The sequence below is a fragment of the Tachypleus tridentatus genome, chromosome 6, assembly GCF_004210375.1.
Source record: "Tachypleus tridentatus isolate NWPU-2018 chromosome 6, ASM421037v1, whole genome shotgun sequence".
Taxonomy (NCBI): domain Eukaryota; kingdom Metazoa; phylum Arthropoda; class Merostomata; order Xiphosura; family Limulidae; genus Tachypleus; species Tachypleus tridentatus.
Window position 1 is genome coordinate 151,166,811 of NC_134830.1, and position 23,497 is coordinate 151,190,307.

General features: G+C 36.0%; 1 protein-coding gene across 2 annotated transcripts; it reads right to left on the minus strand.

Annotated features, from left to right (window-relative positions):
* Positions 1 to 1,631: 1,631 nt before the first annotated feature.
* Positions 1,632 to 22,962, minus strand: LOC143254055 (uncharacterized). Of its 2 annotated transcripts, none has more exons than XM_076508798.1 (4): positions 22,470 to 22,962; positions 17,221 to 17,471; positions 8,072 to 8,212; positions 1,632 to 2,867 (listed from the first exon to the last, which is right to left on the minus strand). In XM_076508798.1, the coding sequence occupies exons 1-4, from the start codon at positions 22,897 to 22,899 to the stop codon at positions 2,760 to 2,762; spliced, it is 930 nt and encodes a 309-aa protein (XP_076364913.1). In that variant the 5' UTR covers positions 22,900 to 22,962; the 3' UTR covers positions 1,632 to 2,759. The 2 variants fall into 2 exon arrangements, with proteins under 2 accessions (XP_076364913.1, XP_076364912.1); XM_076508797.1 differs by having other exon boundaries at positions 1,632 to 4,112; positions 22,470 to 22,961.
* Between the last annotated feature and the right edge of the window lie 535 nt (positions 22,963 to 23,497).

Here is a 23,497-nt window from a genome sequence, read left to right on the forward strand (position 1 = left end):
TTTTGAGAGATTTCAAATTTATGTTTACAGATATTTTCTGATATTATCGATGCTTAATTCCTTATTTCTTATAATTAAAGCAGTTGTAATAACTAAATTACTAGTATAAATATGTTTTTCAAATTTTCTTTTATATTATTTTGATAATAATATTCATATTATTCTGATCATACGAAAAGAAAATTATATTAAAAATTTACTTGGTACTTTGAGTATGCATTATTGCTACATTAGAGTCTGGTATGACGTGATGGTTAGAGCAGGCAACTTGCAATCTGCGGATCTCGGGATCGAAACGTATTGCCGAAGATGCTTGCCCTTTCAGTCATGGGGGACGTTATAATGTTATAATCAGTCCTACAGTTCGGTGGACACTAGCGTTCAGTTGGTTTCACTGTGGTCTGCAGTTTAAAATCAAGGACGGTAGTCATAAATGCAAGAATACTTTCCAATTGGGAGGTTTATTGTAATATACATTCTATGTCCTCAACTACTCAGGATGTAGCAGTGTTTTTTACGCCCCACTTCTAGCGCCCTCGGGATAAGTTAATGCATATGTCAAAAATAAGCCAATTTTAAGTTGTTCAATATATGAAACCACTAGTCACATGATTATTTGGTGAATTTTCGAACAACGCTCCAGATATTCAACAATATTTAAAAAATGACGAGAAAGTTTCACAATATCGTAAATCACATAGTTCTCAACATAGAGAAATTATTTAAAACCACGGTCAATTACTCTACGGACTGTCAGTTATGAACGAAAAAAAGTTGTTTATATTGCAAGTAACAATTATCTACATGCATTTATAATTGCTCCCTAGATGGCAGCATAATATAATATATATATGGGTGTTCTTATAGCAAAGCCACATAGGGATATCTGCAGTGTCCACCGAGGGGAATCGAACTCCTGATTTTAGCCTTGTAAATCCGTAGATTTACCGCTGTCCAAGCGAGGAACGTATATATATACCATAAAGTTATTTGTTTCTTTGTTTGGAATTAAGCGCAAAACTGCACAATGGGCTATCTCTGCTCTGCCCCCCACGGGTATGCGAGCCCGCAGATATACCGCTGCGCTAATGGGGAGGCCCGTAAAGCTATATAAATATATGTTGTTGGTTTGTGTGTCCAACTAATAGTGGGACTGATTACTCATTTTAATGTCTCCTCGGCGTAAAGGGCGAGCATGTTCAGCATGGGATGTGTGATCAAAGAAAGATAATTATAGTTTGTTCATACGAGTTTCTTCCTTTTAAAAAACGTTAGTAAACTGAATATGAATTATTTCCATACTGGTTTTCAACTGCAATTGTTCTTTTTTTTTTTGATAAATGGAAAGATGAAAAGGCCCCAACATTCTTTTCGAGCTACAAACACACATACTTTTTGTGTTAATATTAGTTAATGTACAAGTTTGTTAAAAATGTTCTCTCCACTGTTTCCTGGTGTTGGTTATTATCGCATACTTACATCTGTTGTAGTTCTGTTTAAATGTTTAATAAGTATTTAGGATTTTTATAAAGGCTGCCATTCTCTTTCAGACAATATTTCATATATAAAATGAAAAAAAATGCCGAAAACTCAGAAAATATGATAAGCACATAAAACACTGATGGACATCGTTATTAGTTTTAAATCACATTTATTATCATAACAGAAATGTACATCAAACTTAAATAAAGATCACAAAGAATTATGGTATTTATACATCTTAAGCTAGTTATTTTGATACAGTTTTTGAATTTCGCGCCATACTGCACGAGAGCTATCTGCGCTAGTCGTCCCTAGTTTAGTAGTGTAAATACTAGAGGGAAAGCAGTTAGTCATCACCCTCCGCATCTCACCGAATAGTGAGATTGACCGTAATATTATAATGCCCCTATTGTTAAGAGGGTGAGTATGTTTGGTACGACGAGGATTCGAACCCGCGACCTTCAAATTACGAATCGAGCGTCTTAATCACCTGGCTATGCCAGGCCTATATAGAATTATCAAACATTTCGGAGACTAAGACCGATAGATTCTTCATTTCAATTGATTTTGCACATATATAACAATATGTTTCTTCCAATTTTGCGCAAACTCAACAAAGATCAACTGAGATCCGTGATATCAATTTTGGAATGGAATAGCTACTATGAGTTTTTCTCTGTCGCATTATGGTTGCCCCCCTAATGATAATAATTCTATTAAGATAAATTCAAGGTTAGTGTTTTTCTGTTTCCACTTTTTATGCGATTTAAATATCACTCTTTGTTTTTAGCATAAAGTTACACAATAGATTATCTGCATTCTGTCCACCATGGAGAATCGAACCCTGCATTTTAGCATTGTAACTCCGTAAACTTACCTCTTATCTATATATATATGTATAATGAATATTATATTTGACATTTAAAAATATCTATCCAGAAATGCTAACAATAATAAATACATTACGATCTATTATATCTGTCATTACGTGCTTGGCTCGGCATGGCCTGATAGTTAGGGGTGCTCAACTCGTAATCTAAGGCTCGCATGTTGAAATCCCCGTCACACCAAACATATTCGCCCTTTCAACTATGGGGGCACTATAAGATACGATCAATCCCACTATTCGTTGGTGAAAGAGTAGTCCAAGACTTCGTGGTAATGACTAGTTGCCTTCCCTCTAGTCTTACACTGCTAAATTAGGGACGGCTGGAGCAGATAGCCCTCGAGTAGCTTTGCGCGAAATTCAAAACAAAGAAATGTTATATGCTTAAAAATTAACATTTTTCTGATCTGCTGTTATCTGAGTAATCACTACACTGTCTTATAAAAGAGAGCGCTTCCATGACTCTGGTGGTGATGGAAAAACTTGAGCAGTCACATTGCTGTAAGAGAAATTTCCCAATAACTTTTCTTCTCCAAGCACTTTGGACAGCTTTTTAAAATAACACTCATCGGACACTTGTGAATTTGCGGGTGATTGTTGTGTGTTTTTAATTATTCATTTATTTCTGTATTATAATTTCTTATTTTTATAAGAAAATAATTACTGTGATTGTAGCGATAACGTTTTACTAATATTGTATTTCTGTTAAGCTTTTTTCCTTTTATAAGGAACATACAAAAACAGATATTATTTCAAAAAGAAAGAAGGATAAATATAAATGTTACTTTAACCCTCGAACCAGGCTATTCCTTCTCATAGACTGGATGGGTAAACACGGACTGATGAAGCTTGAACTTGTAATTTTCAGCTACAAGCAAGTTTAACATTTTTCATATCACAAAATCGAAAAGGTTTATAAAACCTCAAAATTAGGGACAACTAGAATACTATACAAATGAGAATTAGGGTTTGATAAAAGGCCTTACAGTTGAGAATTAGGGCTAACTTGAGGACTTTACAGTTGAGAAGTAGAACTAACTGAAGGCCGTCAGTTTCAAATTTTATTGACGAAGAAAAAAGATTTAAAAGAAGACGTGTAAAAAAAACACCTTAATATAGACATTACTATTCTGATTATAAATGGCTGTGTAAAATTGTTTAAGCAATCACTTCTTGTGTAATTTGATTTTGATAATTGTTTGTTTCAGGCTGTTCTTACATTTGTTTCGATCCACTGTTCTCTTTGTATCGAACTGGGTTTCCGAAAAACAAAAACAAATTCAACTGAAATTTGAACAAAGTTATTATTTCACTGCTTTTACTCTAACCCGTTTCACACACTCAAACTTTCTGAGGCTGTGTATGTTGGTTCGAGAATGATCGATTAACATTATTCAAGACAGGCGTAACTGGCCGTTGCTTTGAGCTTACTGAAATAGCAACAAATCAGGAGAGAAACGCTCATCACTAAAAGACCAATCAGCGCAAAACCCGTCTCAACTGTAAAACCATGTTGAGCACCACACCAGATAATACTGAGTGGTAAAGCCAAAGTCTCTACAGCAATCAGTTGAGGAAGGTCTTGGAAAATATGGAGCGCCACCTGTAAAAGTGAAAAAAAGATGGCGTACAAAATTAGAAGAACCCATCCAAATAAGGCCACTTCTTCGCATCCTTGCTCAGAGGAAAAATGACAACGAAAAGTGTTCCTCAAAAGATTTACCATTTCTTCCGCTGACCCTGCCTAGAAAATACAATAAACGTTGTTGTTATTAAACCATGAGAACGTATATATATATCTAAACTACACTTATGACATAATTCTAGATTTACAAACATTCTAACAATGTATTCTGTATATGAATTCCAAAACTGATAAAAAATATTCTTCGATAGATTGTTTAGGTAGAGTATTCATAATGAAACTTTGTAGAATGGATGACAACTGTCTGTTGTGGAGACGCAAGTCAATGTGTGTGACTTGAAGACGAAAGGCGGAAGACTTTCGAAACGTCGTCCTCTACACTTGCGTCTCCACAACAGACAGATGTCGTCCATTCTACAAAGTTTCATCAATATTGTTCAAATCAGAGTTTTTAGCAAGGAGCAAAAGTATTTGATGTGACACGTAGTTAAAAAATAGAGCCTTCGTTTGGGTTACGTTGTACAGAAACGTGAAGTTAGGATTTTAATAAAGGTACAAAAATTGTCTGAGTTTTGTAGAATGATAAGACCAACGAACTGTGTTCGGGCCGCGTGAAATTAAAAACAATATATCCTTATAATATGCGTTTTAGTTGAATCGCACAAATACGAAATGAGGAAATAGAAGTGTAGAAATGTTTACCGTGAAAAGAGTAAAGCAAAACTGTTTCGAACAAACTATTAGGCTACACTTGATTTTTTGTTTCTTTCGTTCGAATGTTACGTTTTCTTTTTAAACTGGTCTGTTGAATTAAACGGTTCTCAAAACGTGAATTTCTGAACCGGTCACAGTAGTGTAGTTCGAACTAATTTTTTGAGGTATTAACGCTGATGAATGCAAATAAATTCTGAAATATCTATATTAAAGATTTTGTCAGTTTTACCATGTTTCAATATTTATTATAAAACTTCACTTAAGCCCGGCATAGTCAGGTGAATAAGGCACTCGACTCGTAATCCGTAGGTTCGAATCCTCGTCACACCAAACATGCTCGTCCTTTCAGCCGTGAGGTGTTACAGTCAATCCCACTATTCGTTGGTAAAAGAGCGCGCCTAAGAGTTGGCAGTGGGTGGTGACGACTAGCTGCTTTCCCTCTCGTCTTACACTGCTAAGTTAGGGACGGTTGACGCAGGTAGTCCTCATGTAGCTTTACGGGAAACTCAAAACAAAACCAAAACACTTCTATTTACACCTGGTGGACGAGTCTTTAGCTACATTTGAAAATATTAGGGCTGTTGACTTGTTTTGATATTAGCCAGTTTAAAAATTAAAAACGTGATCGAAAATTCAATATCAAACTAAATTACTGTAGTTAATATATTATAGGCGTGTAAACTTTGGTCATGTAAGATTAAACAAAGAAAAAAAAACATTTACTAAAAAAACATCAAAGTTTAAATTATTGTAATAACATAAGAACATTAAAAGACAGCTGCGAGCCTTTGAATCTGCGTATATTATCCTAAACACTAAATTAAATCTAATAAAGACGTCAAAGCCAGTCCTCATCATTCTAATATTTTTCAAGCTTTCCCTTAAACCCCCTTAAATCAATTACATCTACCACGTCGAAAACAACCTGTTTTAAACGCCAAACATTCTCTTCGAAAAATGAAGTTGTTTTAGATGAAGATTACTATTACACCGCCAGAATTTATAGTGTACTTTCGTCTTACAATTCTTAAAATTAAAAATGAAAAAGATGACGTACGAACACAATAAATTCCTTTACAATCTTAAACAATTTAGTCTAAGTTCAAAGATCATAACCTATTCGTATATGACAGATAACTCTTCTATCTTAGGTATCATCCTGGTAGACTTACTATGAACCTTTTTCCAACAACAATGGTATTGTGATCGTGTGATCGTGACGTCATTTGTAACCCGTGATAGGAAAAAACAGCTATTTTGCGCAGCTCTCGACGGATATCATAAAGATATCCCGACCCGCAGAATAGATTTCCCAACTAGGGGATCAGTACCCTGACTCTTCCGAAAACATAAGAAATAAATCTTAATGTTTAAGACATGATGTTAACAACACGAAAATGAAAAGTTTTCAGTTTGAAACATAATTTATAGGTTTGGACTTCCTGACATGCTACTGCTTTAAACATTTGATTATTCGGCAATGGATGTTTGTTTACACTTGTTTACAAATAGAACGATACAGTAAAAACGAGGCACATTGCCGAGTAAAATAATCACATTTAATGCCTTTATTATATAAAATGTTAATATTAATGTACGTGACATAACATATAACTGATTGTTTTTGTTTATTTTGAATTTCGCGCAAAGCTGCACGACGGCTACCTGCGCTAGCCGTCCATAATTTAACAGTGTAAGACTAAAGGGAGGGCAACTAGTCATCACCACCCACCGCCATCTCTTGGGCTACTTTTTTGCCAACGAATAGTGGAATTGACCGTAACATTATAACGCCCCCACGGCTGAAAGAGTGAGCATGTTTGGTGTGATGGGGATTCGAACCCGCGACCCTCAGATTACGAGTCGAGCACCTTAAACTCCTAACCATTATAGCCATTTACTACACCATTTATTCCCCTCGATGGGCTCAGCAGATACCCCGATGTGACTTTGCTATAAGAAAACACACACACACGCACACTACGCCATTTTGCATGCTTTGCATTATGGTTAAGTGATAGATAGCGAATATTCGAATGATTGGCCTATGAACCATAAATTATACCGTTTTTTATAAAAGAAACAGTGCAGTAAAAAAGTGTTTAAAGAATCGCATATAATATAAATAGATATAATTTATAACGTACATATAACAATTTATTTAGAACTTGTCGAGGAACTTATTACAAAGACGTCGAATTTACGTTTATACAATTGATCGCACAGTATGGTTCCCGAACAAATAAATTACGGTTACCAATATCAACTGCGACACCTCTATTCATCAATAGCAAAATAAGAACTACTAAACTTATTTCGTATCACCTTTTAACCAGCCCATTATGGAACATTTACTCCTGTTAGACTAAACCCCTTTATAATCTTTATAACTGAACAAAATGTTACGTGGGCAGCATAGGCCTCCAGCAATTAACGCTTGTGTCTCTGTGAAAAACCTGTTTAGGTCCAATTAAAAATTAAGTATTTTTAATTTATTTTACATTTATTATCCTTTCTATACTTTTATCGTCTTCGGTGTTGTTCACTGAGTATCGTCATGTAATACTTCTAAAAAGGATATATAGACAGAACATTATAAAATACCAACAGTAAAGAAATTGGGGGAGTGAAATGAAACTTACTGGTAAACGCATGATTACCTAACCCTAAACCATGTCAACAGTTCAAATTATCACTACGGGTTACTCAGTTACAGCTTAACAACTTTACTCACCCTGCTGGTTAATTATCACACTAAATAAATCCTAATTATTTCAACGACAACTCCGTATTTTTTAAAACTATCATGGCGTAGATTAACTTTTCAAAGTTGATGCTTAAGGCTGGAGATAATATAGCTTTTAAAAGCTAATTTTATCGCTGTCTGATGAGGATTTTCGTGATTTAGCTAAATAAAAATAACATTTTGAAAAGTGAAAATAAAAAGTAATAAAATTATATCACAGCATATTGATGAAAAAAATTTAGCTGAAAGGATTATACTTGCCACAGTTCTTGAATAAATCAAACCTAAAGAAATTTAGTTTACAATACGCATTAGTCTATAAAATATATATATAAATTTATTCTTAGTGTAGACATATTTTATTTTATGACGTTTTATTGATCAGATTACTTATGCGTTGGAAGGAAACATTCAAATCGTTAAAACAGTTTTAACTAATTTTTTTCCTCGATGATTCGTTAATGTGGTACTGATTTTTAGATTTGTAAACTAACTTATTTAAATATAAGAATTGCAGACCACTAGCTATAAATCACATGCGTTTGACATATTTAAATAGCTATAATACAAGAAAATTTTGAGCGGTGTATATTCTTACCTTGCCTGATGGACAAATTATATCTACCCAGAAAAGCGCCACCACTACTACCGTGGTCGAACACTGAATAATAGTAGATAGAGTCATAACATGCGACCAGCACCTTCCACCAATTTCAGTTTGGTTGGTTACGTCCTCTGCCTAGATAAAAATATGTAAAATATTTATTTATTTCTTGTTTGTAAATTACACGTATAACTTAGGTCTGTAAACACACGTGGATTTTTTTTTCTGTATGTACACAAAAGAAATAAAAGAAAATCACATTTACTGACTGGTTTTCTTTTTCCTAACCAACGAAGTTACATTTGCTGTTGACCCCTGCTAGTAGAGTGGTAAGTCTACGGATTTACAACGCTAAAATCAGGGGTTCATTCTTCCTCGGTGAGCTCAGCAGATAGCCCGATGTGGCTTTGCTGTAAGAAAAACACACAAAACACATATATTTGCTGTCACCTGGAAGTTTGTTTGTTTATTGTTAAACGCAAAGCCACTCATCGAACTATCAGAGCTGTGCCTACTGTTATTATTGTTACACGCCTTTTGGAGAAGTAGCTAAGTCCCTTTGAAATGTTCATAATATTATGAAACTAACTACATTAGATCCTCGTTTGAAAGTGAGCCATAAGCTGATATTAAAACTTATTTGTTTATTGTTTCTATTTTAATTTTTATTTTTTTCAAGGATTGATATTTTCATCGTTTAGTATATAAAGAAGTTGTCACTGGGCGCTGCAAGGTATAACATTTCACCATCAGGGCCGTCAGAAGTTGAGAAGAATAAAAAATATATATTTTCTTTACGTCGTGATTGCTTTACATTTACACTTCCCCAAGCTTTATAATATTTGAATATTGGTAATAGAAACCAAACGCATAATAGCATACCTGATTTAGTCTAGAGGAGGCGCCACACGCACACTTCTACGCCAAGGGGTTGGTGATGGTCTACAGAAAGCTTTGCGACATGGCACACACTTTGATTGTATTTGTGATAAGTTCACAGGACCACTGCTTTTACAAGAGCTTCTTGTTCGGTTTTTACAATAATTTTTTTTTACTTGATGTTTTGAAAAAAAAAATCGAATTAAAACACAAATCCGTTCTTGTATAGACGGCACTAGAAGCTGCAGAATAAATTATTTTTGTCGCGCTATTGCGAGTAGCTTTACCTGACACTGAGAAAATAATGCGATTGAACAGTAACCAATAATAAAATGATGCATTTTAGAAAATAAACAAATAATTTTGTCAACACTGTAAATCAAAGAGTTTAGGGTTAGCATTCTGCTGCTACAAAAACGCGCCCCACACCTTCAGGTGGGAAAGTTGTGCTATAACATTGACAGTTACTTTTCACTATTCGATTATAGTTGGTCGTGGGTGCTGTTGATTAACTGCTTTTCCACACAGTTAGTGATAGTTATAGAAACGCAGTTCCGGTGTAAACTTGTGCAATGGCCTACAAAATTTCAAACATTTCTCTAACTGTGAATATCACACAAAAAAAAAACAAAACACGTGCTAATAATATTTACTTCCTACTACAATGGTCAAAATTGTAGGCTTAAGCATACCACTTAGTAAAATGGTGTAGACTTAACTCACTTGAATTGTGGGTTCCATAAAATTTTAAACATGGCAGGAAAAACATTTGAGATTTATGTTTATTAAAAATAAATTAAATTTTTATGCTAAATAGGGATCGTTGGTTACACATAAAACTGCTATAAAAAGTACAGAAAAAGTATTACTTCACTTGTTTGTGTTATTTTTATTGCACCATTTGTTATTCTAAAATAAACAACGACCCCTACTTTCCGTTAAAATTTTATTTTTTCTGTTTATTTGTTCAGCTTTTATACGTTCATAGAATGAACACAACATCTATAAACTTTCAGTACAGCCATATCCCTGACAGATATAACTTTTACAAAAATTAAAACCATATTGACAATTTATAGAATATAGTTCTTTCTTTGGTCTAGAGGTAAGTGTATAAAGCTCCCAAATTAATAATTCAATTTTATAAACTTCTGATTATGGTTTTAATTTTTGTTTCATTCTTTTTTTTAGCGAGATCCCTACTTTATTTTAAAATTTATAATTTTTAATGCTGCTGTTTGTTCACTTTTTAAATTATGTCTGTATAAATTATATACGTTTCCTTTGGAAACAGTAGCGCGTCTACCTATCGATATGTGACGTCATCTGCTGGTTTGAATTAGGCTGAAAATATATTTAAGTAGATACATTATCATTTTACCAGTTATAACAAAAATCTATATATAATCATCAAAATATTGAAAGTAGATATCCACAGACCAGTCAAGTAAGCTGGGAAAATCTCATAGCGATAATCCGAGCTGTCTAGAGGCCAGCCCCGCTGACATGATCAGATAGAAAGTAAAAGAAAAACTCTCTTTTTTGAAATTTGTAAATTGCTATGCCGGATATGTTAGCAACCTTTTTAGTCGGTTACTCGTTAAGGATTCGATAGGGTGTTTCTTCTACGCGTGATTTTAACCCCATCTATCAATATTATTAAGTACTACTATATTTAATAATATTAACGAACATCATTATTATTCTCACTTTAATTTGTTTAAGTACGAAATTAATATCAAACCAATATATCTGAACATTAACATTCATTCAAGAGTTTTAATAAGAAAAGGAGAGTTGTTATGGTTACATGTTGTATTTATATTTTAAAATCATAAATACCTTATTTTTATAAAAACATGGTCTTCCTTGAAGCCCATCTTAAGTGATTAATACGTGAGAAAAATATTTTTTATTCATTTATGATTATGTAACTAAAAATCGTATTTGGAAAATGTAACAAGATATGACTGTATTCAAAACATTTATAATGCGTAGCAAGACTTGCTTATCATTGAACAAACTAGTAGTTAATACGTAGGGATAAGCCACGAATAAAATATGGCCGCCGGATATTATTAATTGCTCATTATAGTCTCAGATTTTCTTTAAAAAATCTATAAACATTTAATTAAGGTTATCGAGGTCTACAAACGCTATTAAGACCTTCAGTTTACATAAAACATAGGAAGATTAGAGAACAGGTGAGTAAAGTAACAGCCATTTATATTCTGGTTATTCTGATTCTGGTGTCAGAATAAGTATACTCCAGCAGGGCCAGGTGGTTAAGGCACTCGACTCGTAAGCCGAGGGTCGCGGGTTCGAATCCCCATCATACCAAACATACTCGCCCTTTCAGCTGTGGGGGCGTTGTAAGTGACAATTAATCCCATCATTTGTTGGTAAAAGAGTAGCCTAAGAGTTGGCGGTGGGTGATGATGACTAGCTGTCTTCCCTCTAGTCTTACACTGCTAAATTAGGTACAGCTAGCAGAGATAGACCTCGTGTAGCTTTGCGCGAAATCCAAAACAAACAGCCAAATTATCTATTGGTTATTCTGATTCTGACGTCAGAAGAGCCAACTCACCAATGTTTGAAGTTGTTACTTTATACACCAAGATGTTATGATCTAACTTGGGTAATATAGAAACAGTATCCACTAACTTCAATACATGATGTCCATCATAACAACTGCTGCTTCCATAGCGACTGACATTCATTAATATTGATTGTTTAAAGAAAGAGGGAAAACAAGTAATAAAATAAATATGATGTAATGTTAAAAATTACAAACGCCAGGTGGAGCTGAATATATGAAACCATACAAAAACCACTGCATCACTAACCACAAAGCCAATCTTACACGAATTGTAAGACTTAACAACAAAATTCAGTTCAAATATTTCTATTTAAACTTGATTACATTCTTTGTTTTGTTTTCTGAATTTCGCGCAAAGCTACACGAGGGCAATCTGCACTGGTCGTCCCTAATTTTGCAGGGTAAGACTAGAGGGAAGGCAACTGGTCATCACCATCCACCACCAACTCTTGGGCTACTCTTTTACCAATGAATAGTGGGATTGACCTTCACATTGTAACGTCCCCATGGCTGAAAGGGCGAGCATGTTTGGTGTGACGGGGATTCGAATCCGCGACCCTCAGATTAGGAATCGAACGCCTCAACCCATCTGGCCATGGCGGGGCCTTATTACATTCAAATGAAAGAATTAAACGTTTAATTGCAGGTAAAAGTTTTTCATAGAAAGATTTGGTTATTTACGTCGTGATTCTTGTAAGGTTTTGTGTATTCATCTTCACAGCGCCATCACCATATCATAATTTCTTTTTCTATTTTGTTATTACTTTATTAAAAAGCATACGAACAATCTTGTTAGCAAGATTTCGTTGTTTTCTGAAACATGTCTACCACCTAACGTAATACAATCCAGTAAACACTGGTAGTTCATATGATTAGTTATCACCTGTCGATAACTTATGAAGTTGTTTTGCCACCACAACAACTGTGTTATTTCATATTTCCGACACTAGGTGTGTAAAATCAACCAGGTTTATGTTATGTTTGCCACAAAGCGGTTTTCCAGGAAACGTTTCAATTTTATTGGCCAGGATCACTTTAAACCTTTTGAGTGTGCAAGATCCCATTCAACTGATTAGTAATAATTATTCTCTTATTAAATATATGTATTCTCATTTGAAATGCTCCTCTCTTCACTTGTAATATTTAGCAACATTAATTTAACATTAAATTACCTTCATTATGACTCGTTTCAAAACATGAAAGAATTTCAGTCAAGGAGATGGCGAAACGTTTTCTAGCTGTGTTAGAACAGGGTTCTCAGATTCAATGTTATAACAATGGAAGGAGGTGCTTGTAGACATTTTCAATTGTTAACAATACCAGTTTGCGCAAACATTCCTCGAGGTTCTGGTCTGGCTAACAAATATGGCATGGCGATTGAACTCGAATCGCTTTTTTTTAAACACGCCCTTACCGAAGTAGACTCACCAAATGTTTCAGTTGTAAATAATTTTTTATTACTCAACAAAAACATTAACCGCCATGGAAAGAACAAAAAATGTGGACAACGGGAATTAATATTATTTTATTTATAAAATTTAAAACTTAACTAAAACTAACACTTTCTTTTTTTCAAACTCCTCTGGTCTATAATTTAAATCGAAAATTAATTTCTTTTACGCAATTTGTTTAGACTTCACGTTTAATGCAACACAGTTAGTTAGATGCAGATTCGTCCTGGTGATGTGGGTATTCGAGTTACAATATGCGGATCGCGGATTCGAATTCCCGTCACCGAATATGCTCGCTCTTTCAGCCATGAGAACGTGTTATAATGTGACAGTCAATCTCACTATTCGTTGGTAAAAAGTAGCCAAACAGTTGGCGGTGGGCTGTGCTGACTAGCTTCCTTCCCTTTGGTCTATCGTTTCAAAGTAAGAAATGGTTCAGATAGTCCTCGAGTAGTTAGTTCTACGCGACATTCGACAAAGAAACGTTTCAGTTCTAAGAATAAACTTGAATCAGTTTCATTTCAGGTATCTATGTTTTCTTCCCAAACCAATCATCTTGTTACTTAATTTCGACAAAAAACTTACGTGTCCAAGCTTGCCGTTATTTTAGTGAAACAGTATCTCAAGGAAATCGAACTTCGAGCATCATAAGGCGCGCGACTCGTAATCCAAGAGTCACGGGTTCGCGCTCGCGTCGCGCCAAACATGCTCGCCCTCCCAGCCGTGGGGGCGTTATAAAGTGACGGTCAATCGCACTTTTCGTTGGTAAAAGAGTAGCCCAAGAGTTGGCGGTGGGTGGTGATGACTAGCTGCCTTCCCTCTAGTCTTACACTGCTAAATTAGGGACGGCTAGCACAGATAGCCCTCGAGTAGCTTTGTGCGAAATTCCAAAACAAACAAACAAACAAATCGAGCATCATTGTTTCCTGCGAAACGTAACTAAATATTCTTACGCTTTTCCTTGGGCCCGGCATGGCCAGGTGGGTTAAGGCGTTCGACTCGTAATCTGAGAGTCGCAAGTTCGAATCCCCGTAGCACCAAACATGCTTGCCTTTTCAGCCGTGAGGGCGTTATAATGTGACGGTTAAGAGTTGGCGGTGGGTGGTGATGACTAGCTGCCTTCCCTCTAGCCATACACTGCTAAATTAGGGACGGCTAGCGCAGATAGCCCTTCAGTAGCTTTGCGTGAAATTCAAAACAAACAAACTTTCCCTTGGAGACAAGCCTGACGCCACATAGTGGTTAGCGTGCTCAGACTGTGAAATCGAGGGCATGCTTTCTAAAATCGCGTTATGCACTACAGGGCTGAAGGTAAGAAAGGAGGTCGAATTCCACTATTTGGTTAAAGTAGCCCAAGAGTTGGCGAAGGGCACTGTTGACTGGTTCCCCGCCTTCCAGTCTATTGGTAAACTTGACGAAAAGCTGAGATAGGTCTTGTGTAGCTACGAAACAAGTAACCATCCAACCCTTGAAGTGAAATTCCTTTATGTACAAGCTCTTACAGTAATAATTGTAGGTTTAAGCCTGACAGATATCATTCCAAAGTTCCTATTTCACTTCTGAAAAGTATCTGTAGCTAAACAAAGGTATTAAGACTTTTAGGTCAAGAAAAGGGTGACAGAGAAGCGTTTTTTTTTTTGTTTTTGTTTTGATGATTTAAAAGTTCTATTTTTATATAACATTAGTCATAAATATTCGTACAGACAAAATACCTCTATATATTTTCTGTTTTTTTCTCTCTCTCTCTGACTAAAGTTAAAAAACAGCTTTGAGAACTGGTTTATATAGCTTATTAGTATGTGAAACTACATACATAATCTCTAAGCCTGCAACTATACTTCAGGTTTAAAAGTAAAATATCGCCACTAAAAGCATCACGTGTGTTACGTATAACTTTGCGTGCCATCGTGGTTTGAAATCACTTTCGGAGAACGTGTTGGCCAACGTCTTAAAAGTCAGGAAGAAACAATTCCAACATTTTTAGGTGGACGCAGTTTTAAGTTAGAGCAAATGATGAGTGTGGTGAAAGTTCAATCGTATATTTTTAATTAAATTATATTATTATAAGTACAGCTACGTAAAACTATATCACGTTGTGAAGATGGCCCGGCCAGATCGGTTAGAGAATTCGACTAGTATCTGAGGGTCGCGGGTTCGAATCCCCCTCGCACCAAATGTGCTCGCCCTTTCAGCCGTGGGGGCGTTATAATGTCACGGTCAATCCCACTATTGGTTGGTAAAAGAGTAGCTTCTTCCCTCTCGTCTCACACTGCTAAATTAGGGACGGCTAGCGCAGATAGCTCTCGAGTATCTGTGCGCGAAATTGAAAAAAAACATACCTACTATATATTCACTCGATATGTAGAAAGACTCTAAAGAGTTGACGAGAGGACTGAATCTAATGTTCACTTCCTATAAACTTATCGTTTGTTTAATTTTCTCGGCGTTTTCCTTAAAGGCAAAGAAAAACAAATTATTCATTTGTAAGAAGAACAGATCTTAAAACTTGTTGATTTACGGCAGTAACAGTTTGTAAACAAGGTTTTTAATTTCGCACAAAGCTACTCGAGGGCTATCAGCGCTAGCCGTCCCTAATTCAGGAGTGTAAGACTAGAGGGAAGAGGCTACGCTTTTACCGACTAATAGTGGGATTGACTATCGCATTATAACGCCCTCACGGCTGAAAGGGCCAGCATATTTGGTGCGACAGGGATTCGAACTCGCGACCCTCAGGTAACGAGGCGAGTACCTTAACCACCTGGCCATGCCGAGCCATTTGTATATAAGGAAAAAGATCGAAAAGTTTGAAACTCGAGATTAGTTTTTTAAAATTCTATTTATATCAAACTGTATGAACAACTGCTGTCAAGGTGAGAACCAGACTACGTTGGTGAAGTGTATTTTTATCAGTTTTAAATGAATAGTTTACCAATCAGAACGTGTGTAGTAATTAACATATTATTAATTGATTTAAACACTAGTTTACTGTTATTGTCATTTATTTCTACTTATAAAGTAGATAAGTCGTACGAACAGGCGAACCAGCAAGCTAATCTTAATGCAATTAGACGACTAAGGTAGCGGGTAGCCTAGTGTTTAGCGTGTCTGGTATGGAATGAAAAGTGGGCACCTTAACCAGTGGGCACTTTATAAAAAGTGACAATCAGTTCTGTTTTTCGGTTTCGGTAGCCGAACAAAGTCCCTGTGGTACTTGACTGTGTTGTTTTCGATCAATAGTTTAAAATAAGTGATGGTTATCTTTGAACTCTAGGAGTTTCTAACCAGTTCGAAAATACTGAAATTAAAACTTTTAGTTATAAATATTGACCTTAATTTATTAAATGTTAAAATATCCAAAGTCTAAGTTGCGCATGTGCAGTGTATATCTGATCATCAGACATTAACATTTTCACCTTATTATAAAACGTGTTGTCTTTCTATTCAAACACTGCCCAAAACGTGTTTGTCTTTCTATTCAAACACTGCCCAAAACGTGTTTGTCTTTCTATTTAAACACTGCCCAAAACGTATTGTCTTTCTATTTAAACACTGCCCAAAACGTGTTTGTCTTTCTATTTAAACACTGCCCAAAACGTGTTTGTCTTTATATTTAAACACTGCCCAAAACATGCTGTCTTTATATTTAAACACTGCCCAAAACGTGTTTGTCTTTCTATTTAAACACTGCCCAATACGTGTTGTCTTTATATTTAAACACTGCCCAAAACGTGTTTGTCTTTCTATTTAAACACTGCCCAAAACGTGTTTGTCTTTATATTTAAACACTGCCCAAAACGTGTTTGTGTTTTTTACTTAAACGCCACCCAAAACGAAAGTTTCATCAGAAGTCTTACCTCTCTTGGTTCTTGCTGTTCACTCAGAAGGTTCTTACATTTCCACTGACTAATAACAAACAGAAGTCTTACCTCTCTTGGTTCTTGCTGTTCACTCAGAAGGTTCTTACATTTCCACTGACTAACAACAAACAGAAGTCTTACCTCTCTTGGTTCTTGCTGTTCACTCAGAAGGTTCTTACATTTCCACTGACTAATAACAAACAGAAGTCTTACCTCTCTTGGTTCTTGCTGTTCACTCAGAAGGTTCTTACATTTCCACTGACTAATAACAAACAGAAGTCTTACCTCTCTTGGTGCTTGCTGTTCACTCAGAAGGTTCTTACATTTCCACTGACTAACAACAAACAGAAGTCTTACCTCTCTTGGTGCTTGCTGTTCACTCAGAAGGTTCTTACATTTCCACTGACTAACAACGAAGACCACAACACCTCCACAGCCAACAAGTGTCCACAATGCCTGGACATTAGTATCCCACATCAGGTCGTTTTTCACCCAACTGATCATCATGGAGCCGTAACAGTAACTTGTGTCCAGTAGTTGAGAGACAACGCTTAGAAACAGTCCACTTATAACACCCAAATAACTGACCACTTTGGGTAAAGTAACACCTGCAAAAAAGTCGACATTTTAAGGTTTTTAACAGTTTGTTTACGATATGAACAAAACTTTTTACTTGCCGTTATATGAAACACTTATATTACAAAATTATTAGACGTATTAATGCTGCGTATGTAAAAGTAGAAAGAAAAAACCGGATTACAAAGGTGCGAGCTGAAACTAGAAAAGTAAAACAAATAACGTCAGTAAATAAAGTTTATTTGCGTGTATTCGTGTATATATTTGTATTTATAAAGAAGAGAATGCTTGTTTGTTATGCTCAAAGCTACATAAATGGCTATCTGTTCTCTGCCCACCACTGGTATAGAAACCAGGTTTACAGCAGTGTAAGTCCACAGTAAAACCACTGGTATAGAAACCAGGTTTACAGCAGTGTAAGTCCACAGTAAAACCACTGGTGGGGGTAATATGAGAATAAAAAATTGAAATACAACAATACTTTTGAGTATCCTTTATATACATACATATTGAGACAGTGGTAAATCTATGGACCTACAACAATAAAATGCGGGGTTAGATCCCCCGCGGCGGAGACAGCAGATAGCCCAATGTGATTTTGCTATGAAACAAAATATTCATATATAGTGATGTAGGAAGGAGTTACAAACCAGGAGAAGTTGGTTAGATATGCTGATTTAACAACGAGAGACTGGAAGGTGCTAAAAACAACTACCGTACCGCCAAAGGCAGTTCAATCCGAAAATTAATACAACGATATAACTTACAATTTTTACTCAAAATCATTGTTGCTTGTGTGCATTGTTATTGTACAAAATAAGTTACGCTGCAGATTGTTCTTTCATCCACTTTTCTCTCATTTAATGTAATAAAAACAAAACAAAATGTAATCTAAAGACATTTTTATCCCTTAATAAAATTAACTTTTGATCAGAGGAAGGTACCTATATAGATCAGAACTGATCATGCATATATATATATATATATACCTAGCTGTTGTGTACAATTTATATTACGTATAAGTTCCAAACTAGTTTGTTTATAACGTTGAAACTATAGAATCAGAAAGAAATATGTTTTTAGATTTAACACAAGTTTTTATCGGTTGTATATTGCAAAACGTTTGTTTATCTTATTCACAACGTTTCACCAGGTTTATCTGGCGATGTCAACTGGGATAAAATAAACAATAGTTTTATTACGTAAAATGAATAAAAACTTGTGTATAATAGCATTTCAATCACACTATGTCCACATAACTACTGACGAGACACGTTTCGCTCAATCCAGAGCTCATCAGTCCGGCTGGGATGGAACTAACACAGGGATGGTTGGAACAGTGTTTATATAAGCCATTTGTGACAATAACAATTGTTATAGTGTAAATGCATCGCTTAAACAACTTCGACATTTTCGGCAGTAAACCCAATAATAACAAATCGCAAGATTGGGCCGGCCAAGAAAGTCTTAGATTAACTTAATTCAGCGATTTTTAAACTGGAATACGTATACCGCTGGTGGTAGGTAGAGCTAATGTCGATGGTACGCAAAAAAATTCATGTAAAATTTATAAAATTTGTGGTAGGCCTAATATGATTTTCCTGCATGGATATGAACATTACTCTTTTCACTTCCAGACTCTGTATTGTTATCTTCCCTTTAAACTTTCACAAAGGTCGAACCACATATTCTTCAACTGCTGCAGAAAAAAGCAATCTCACTTTCCTCTCCATTAATGGCTTAGTGTTAAAAATAATTTTGCTGTTACAGTTTTTTTTTCTCGATTATTTAAAAATATGTTTCAAATTGTACTTTAAAAGAAAAATTAATTTAAACAACAACAACAAAGAGATGGGAGCCTGAAAAGTTTTAGAATCGTTGTCCGAAATCCATGTACTAAGCCAACTCTGTATTTTGACAGTAAACTGATTTCTAGTATTTCATAGACTCGGCCAGGTAGTGAGGGTTGCGGGTTTGAATCCCCGTCACACTAAATATGCTTGTCCTTTCACCCGTGGGGGCGTTATAATGTGACGGTCAATCCCACTATCCGTCGGTAAAAGAGTAGTCCAAGAGTTGGAGGTGGGTGGTGATGACTAGCTGCCTTCTCTCTAGTCTTACGCTGCTAAATTAGGGATGGGCAGCGCAGATAGCCCTCGTGTAGTTTTGCGCAAAATTCAAAAAACGAACAAACTTCATAAGCTTTGGGTGCTCAGTATAGCGCACGTTAGTAGTAACTTACGTTCCAACATGGCTCAGGAGTAAACTTGAATCCAGCGTTCGATCCTGCCGGTGGACGACGTGTAGTAGTTTATTTACGTTAAAATGAATAAGTGAGATATAACGGAGAAGGGAAGTTTGTTTGTTTGTTTTGAATTTTCGCGCAAAGCTACACGAGAGCTGTCTGCGATAGCCATCCCTAATTTAGCAGTGTAAGACTAGTGAAAAGACAGCTAGTCATCACCACCCACTGCCAACCCTTGGGCTACTCTTTTACGAATGAATAGTAGGATCGGCCGTCACATTACAAAGCCTGGAAGGGCAAGCATAACTGGTGTGATGTGACAAGGAGTCGAGCACCATAACCATCTGGCCATGGGATCTGGTGCCATTTCTTTTAAAACGAAACGCTAAATCGAAAGGTTTAGTGACGATAGTAACTTTAACGTAAACCAAAACGCGAATTAAGGTCAACTAAAACCGTTACATTTTAATTTTTTATTGAGACATTTTACAGTCTGTTTGTTGAATTTCGCGCAAACTACTTAAGAGGAATTCTCTCTAGCGGCCACTCCTCACATTGAAGTGATATACGACGAGAGGGAAGACAACTAATCAACACCACCTACCGTTAGAATTTCAATTATTTTTTTACAATTGAATATAAAATTTCCAAGTCTGAAAAGGGGAGCATCTTCGCTGACGGGTTTCGAACTGTCGACCCACAGTTTGCTAGGTCCACTTGATTACTCGAAGTAAATGAGATATCTTAAATAGTTAATCTGATCAAAAAAGTAAAAAAAAAAAACAGAGAAATTTTCGTAATAGAAATATTAACAGATAAGATCTATTGTTGAGGCTGTTAAAAGTGTTTAACATTTTCAAACAAAGATAAGTAGGTAATTTGGGTTCTTCCTGAAAAAAATAAGCTACATACCTCATTTATTTCGGTTTGCACACGGCACCTAGAAAAAGCCAGTCACTAAGTAAAAAGTTATAACACCTTGTACACATTTTCAGTTTAAAGGCTTTTATTAAAATCCACGCCCCCCACCTCCTCAAATAGGTTATCTTTGGCTGATTCTGGAGAATGCACGTTAATTAAAGAGCTTCATTGCATAATGTTAGCTCGGTGCGAACAGACTGTTAGAGGCGCTCGACTCGTAATCTGCGAATCGCGGGTTCAAATCCCGGTCACACCAAATTTGCTCGCCCATTCAGCCGTGGGGGCGTTATAATATAACGGTCAACCCCACTATTCGTTGGTAAAAGAGTATCTCAAGAATTGGCGGTGGGTGGTGATGATTAGCTGCTTTCTTTGTAGTTTTACGCTGCTAAATTAGGGACGGCTAGCGCAGATATCCCTCGTGTAGCTTTGCCTGAAATTCAAAACAAACAAATTGCATGATATTTGATTAACCAGATGTTTTATGTGGGAAATTATACCATGATAACTCGCTGTAGCAATATAGTTTCGTTAATATTTCTGTTAATCATAGCTCCACGTTACTCATTTTTCATTTGTAAAATAGTGTGTGTGTTTTAATAAATTGCTTTCTGTTTGTTTGTTTTTTTAATTTTGCGCAAAGCTACACGAGGGTTATTTGCGCTAGCCGTCCCTAATTTAGCAGTGTAAAACTAGAAGGAAGGCAGCTAGTCATCATCACCCATCGCCGATTCTGGGGCTACCAATGAATAGTGGGATTGACTGTCACATTATAAAACCCCCATGCCTGAAAAGGAGAGCATGTTTGGTGTGATGAGGATTCGAACCCGCAACCTTCGATTTACTAGTCGAGTGCCTTAACCGCCTAGCCAAGCTAGGCCTACTTTAAGAATTCCAGGCTGTATATAGATATATAGAGTTAGAAAGTGCACAGTTTTCTGTTGGATATAGAGTTAGGAAGTGCACAGTTTTCTGTTGGCCTCTCCTTCAGTCCTTATTTTTTCAGTTTATGTGCGGTTCCATCAAACGCTTCCGATTAGCGCTATAAACGTCATAGTAAACAAACGTGTCAGTAGAGTTTTGATTCGTTCGTCGTTAGGCGCGACGTAACATAATCGGCTAGCTGTGCTCTACCCACCACTAGTATCGAAACCCGAATTTTAGCGTCACAAGTCTTCAGAATTACTCAGATTGATTTATTTTATAAATACAACACCGACTCACTGTATTAATGCAAAACTTTTCACTGCTGTAACTTCAGTTTTTTTGTGTTTTTTTTATGCAGTTGGAGATTAAAGGTGATCCTACCGTCAAGTTAAATGAATTACATTAGTTTGCTGGTCTTATCGACTAGAAAGAGGACAGTGTCCACATACGTCCACTATAACCTAACGCTCAAGTTTTCGTTTCTTAACATTAGAGAACCGGAAGTGTTAACAACTGAGAGGAAGTGGTGAACACGAATCACACCGAGGGCAAGCTGTACTCTTATCGTTATAAAATGACATGTTTTCCTACAGTTTGTTCACAATCTTCGGTTATTAACTGTTTATTTTATATTATTTTCTTAATGTCTTTTGTTTTAGTTTTTGATAGTCTTAAAAATAATATGTAGAAAGACATCAGATACGGGAAACTGCAATATTTTGTTAGAAAATACCGATGACTCGAGTATAGAGGGCGTAGCATTCGTACAGTTCATTCTCAGACATAGTTAATAGACATGTGTGAGACAGTGGTTCGTTACTTCAAGAAAAACTATTTTAAGTGTTCTTAAATGTTAAGTTAAACAAATAAAACTCAGTGAGTTAAATTTCACAAAGTTTACTCCACGAAGTACACAATTAGACAAAACAAGACATACCATCAGGTCCTCCACAGACGTACGAAACGACCAGAGATACGGGAAACAACAGTGCACAAATTGCTTCTTGAAGGTTACAGGGAACTCTGTATCTGTCACGTGAAAAGAGGAAACAAAATCCACTACCAGCCAGGAGAACCCCTGAAATGACGGCGGCGCGTACCTCTCCGGTTGTGCACCATATAATTTTTTGTTGCACCAACCAGCTGAAAGCTGTTGTCAAACATAGGACTGCAAAAGAGCCTAGACTTAGAAACAACAGCCCACTGTAGACATCTCCGGAAACGTTCACAGCATCAATGTATTTCGGCATACAGACCGAAATAACAGTGAGGGCTAACACTAGGGCTATTCCAAGGATAATTTTAATGTGCTTTCTAACTATTCTCTTACCCATTGTGGCTGACCAAACTTCTACAGAGTCCTCCATAGCTTTACTACTCAAAGTACTTGTGTGTGTGTGTGTCTGTTTGACCCGAACAACTAAACTTATTTATCACATCATGTGATCCACAGAAATGTTTGACCTTTGAACAATAGTGATAAGTGAGTGACGCAAAACGATAGATAAGCCAAACACAAAGTTATCACAACAGTTCTTTCAAAACGAACATACATCTACACAAGAAAAAGTCGATAAAAACGTTTTGTCGCTATAGAATGTTTTACAAAAACAGCCTGTAACAAAACAATAACAAATTGATGTGAAAACATGAAACAAACAAACAAGAAACCTTCAGTAGATATCCATCTTACAACATGAAACACAACTAACAGCAAACCTTCACTAGATATCCATCTTACAACATAAGACACAACTGACAACAAACCTTCACTAGATATCCATGTAACAACATGAAACACAACTAAAAACAAATCTTCAGTAGATATCCATGTAACAACATAAAACACAACTAACAACAAACCTTCAGTAGATATCCGTGTGACAACATGAAACACAACTAACAGCAAACCTTCAGTAGATATCCATGTAACAACATGAAACACAACTAACAGCAAACCTTCAG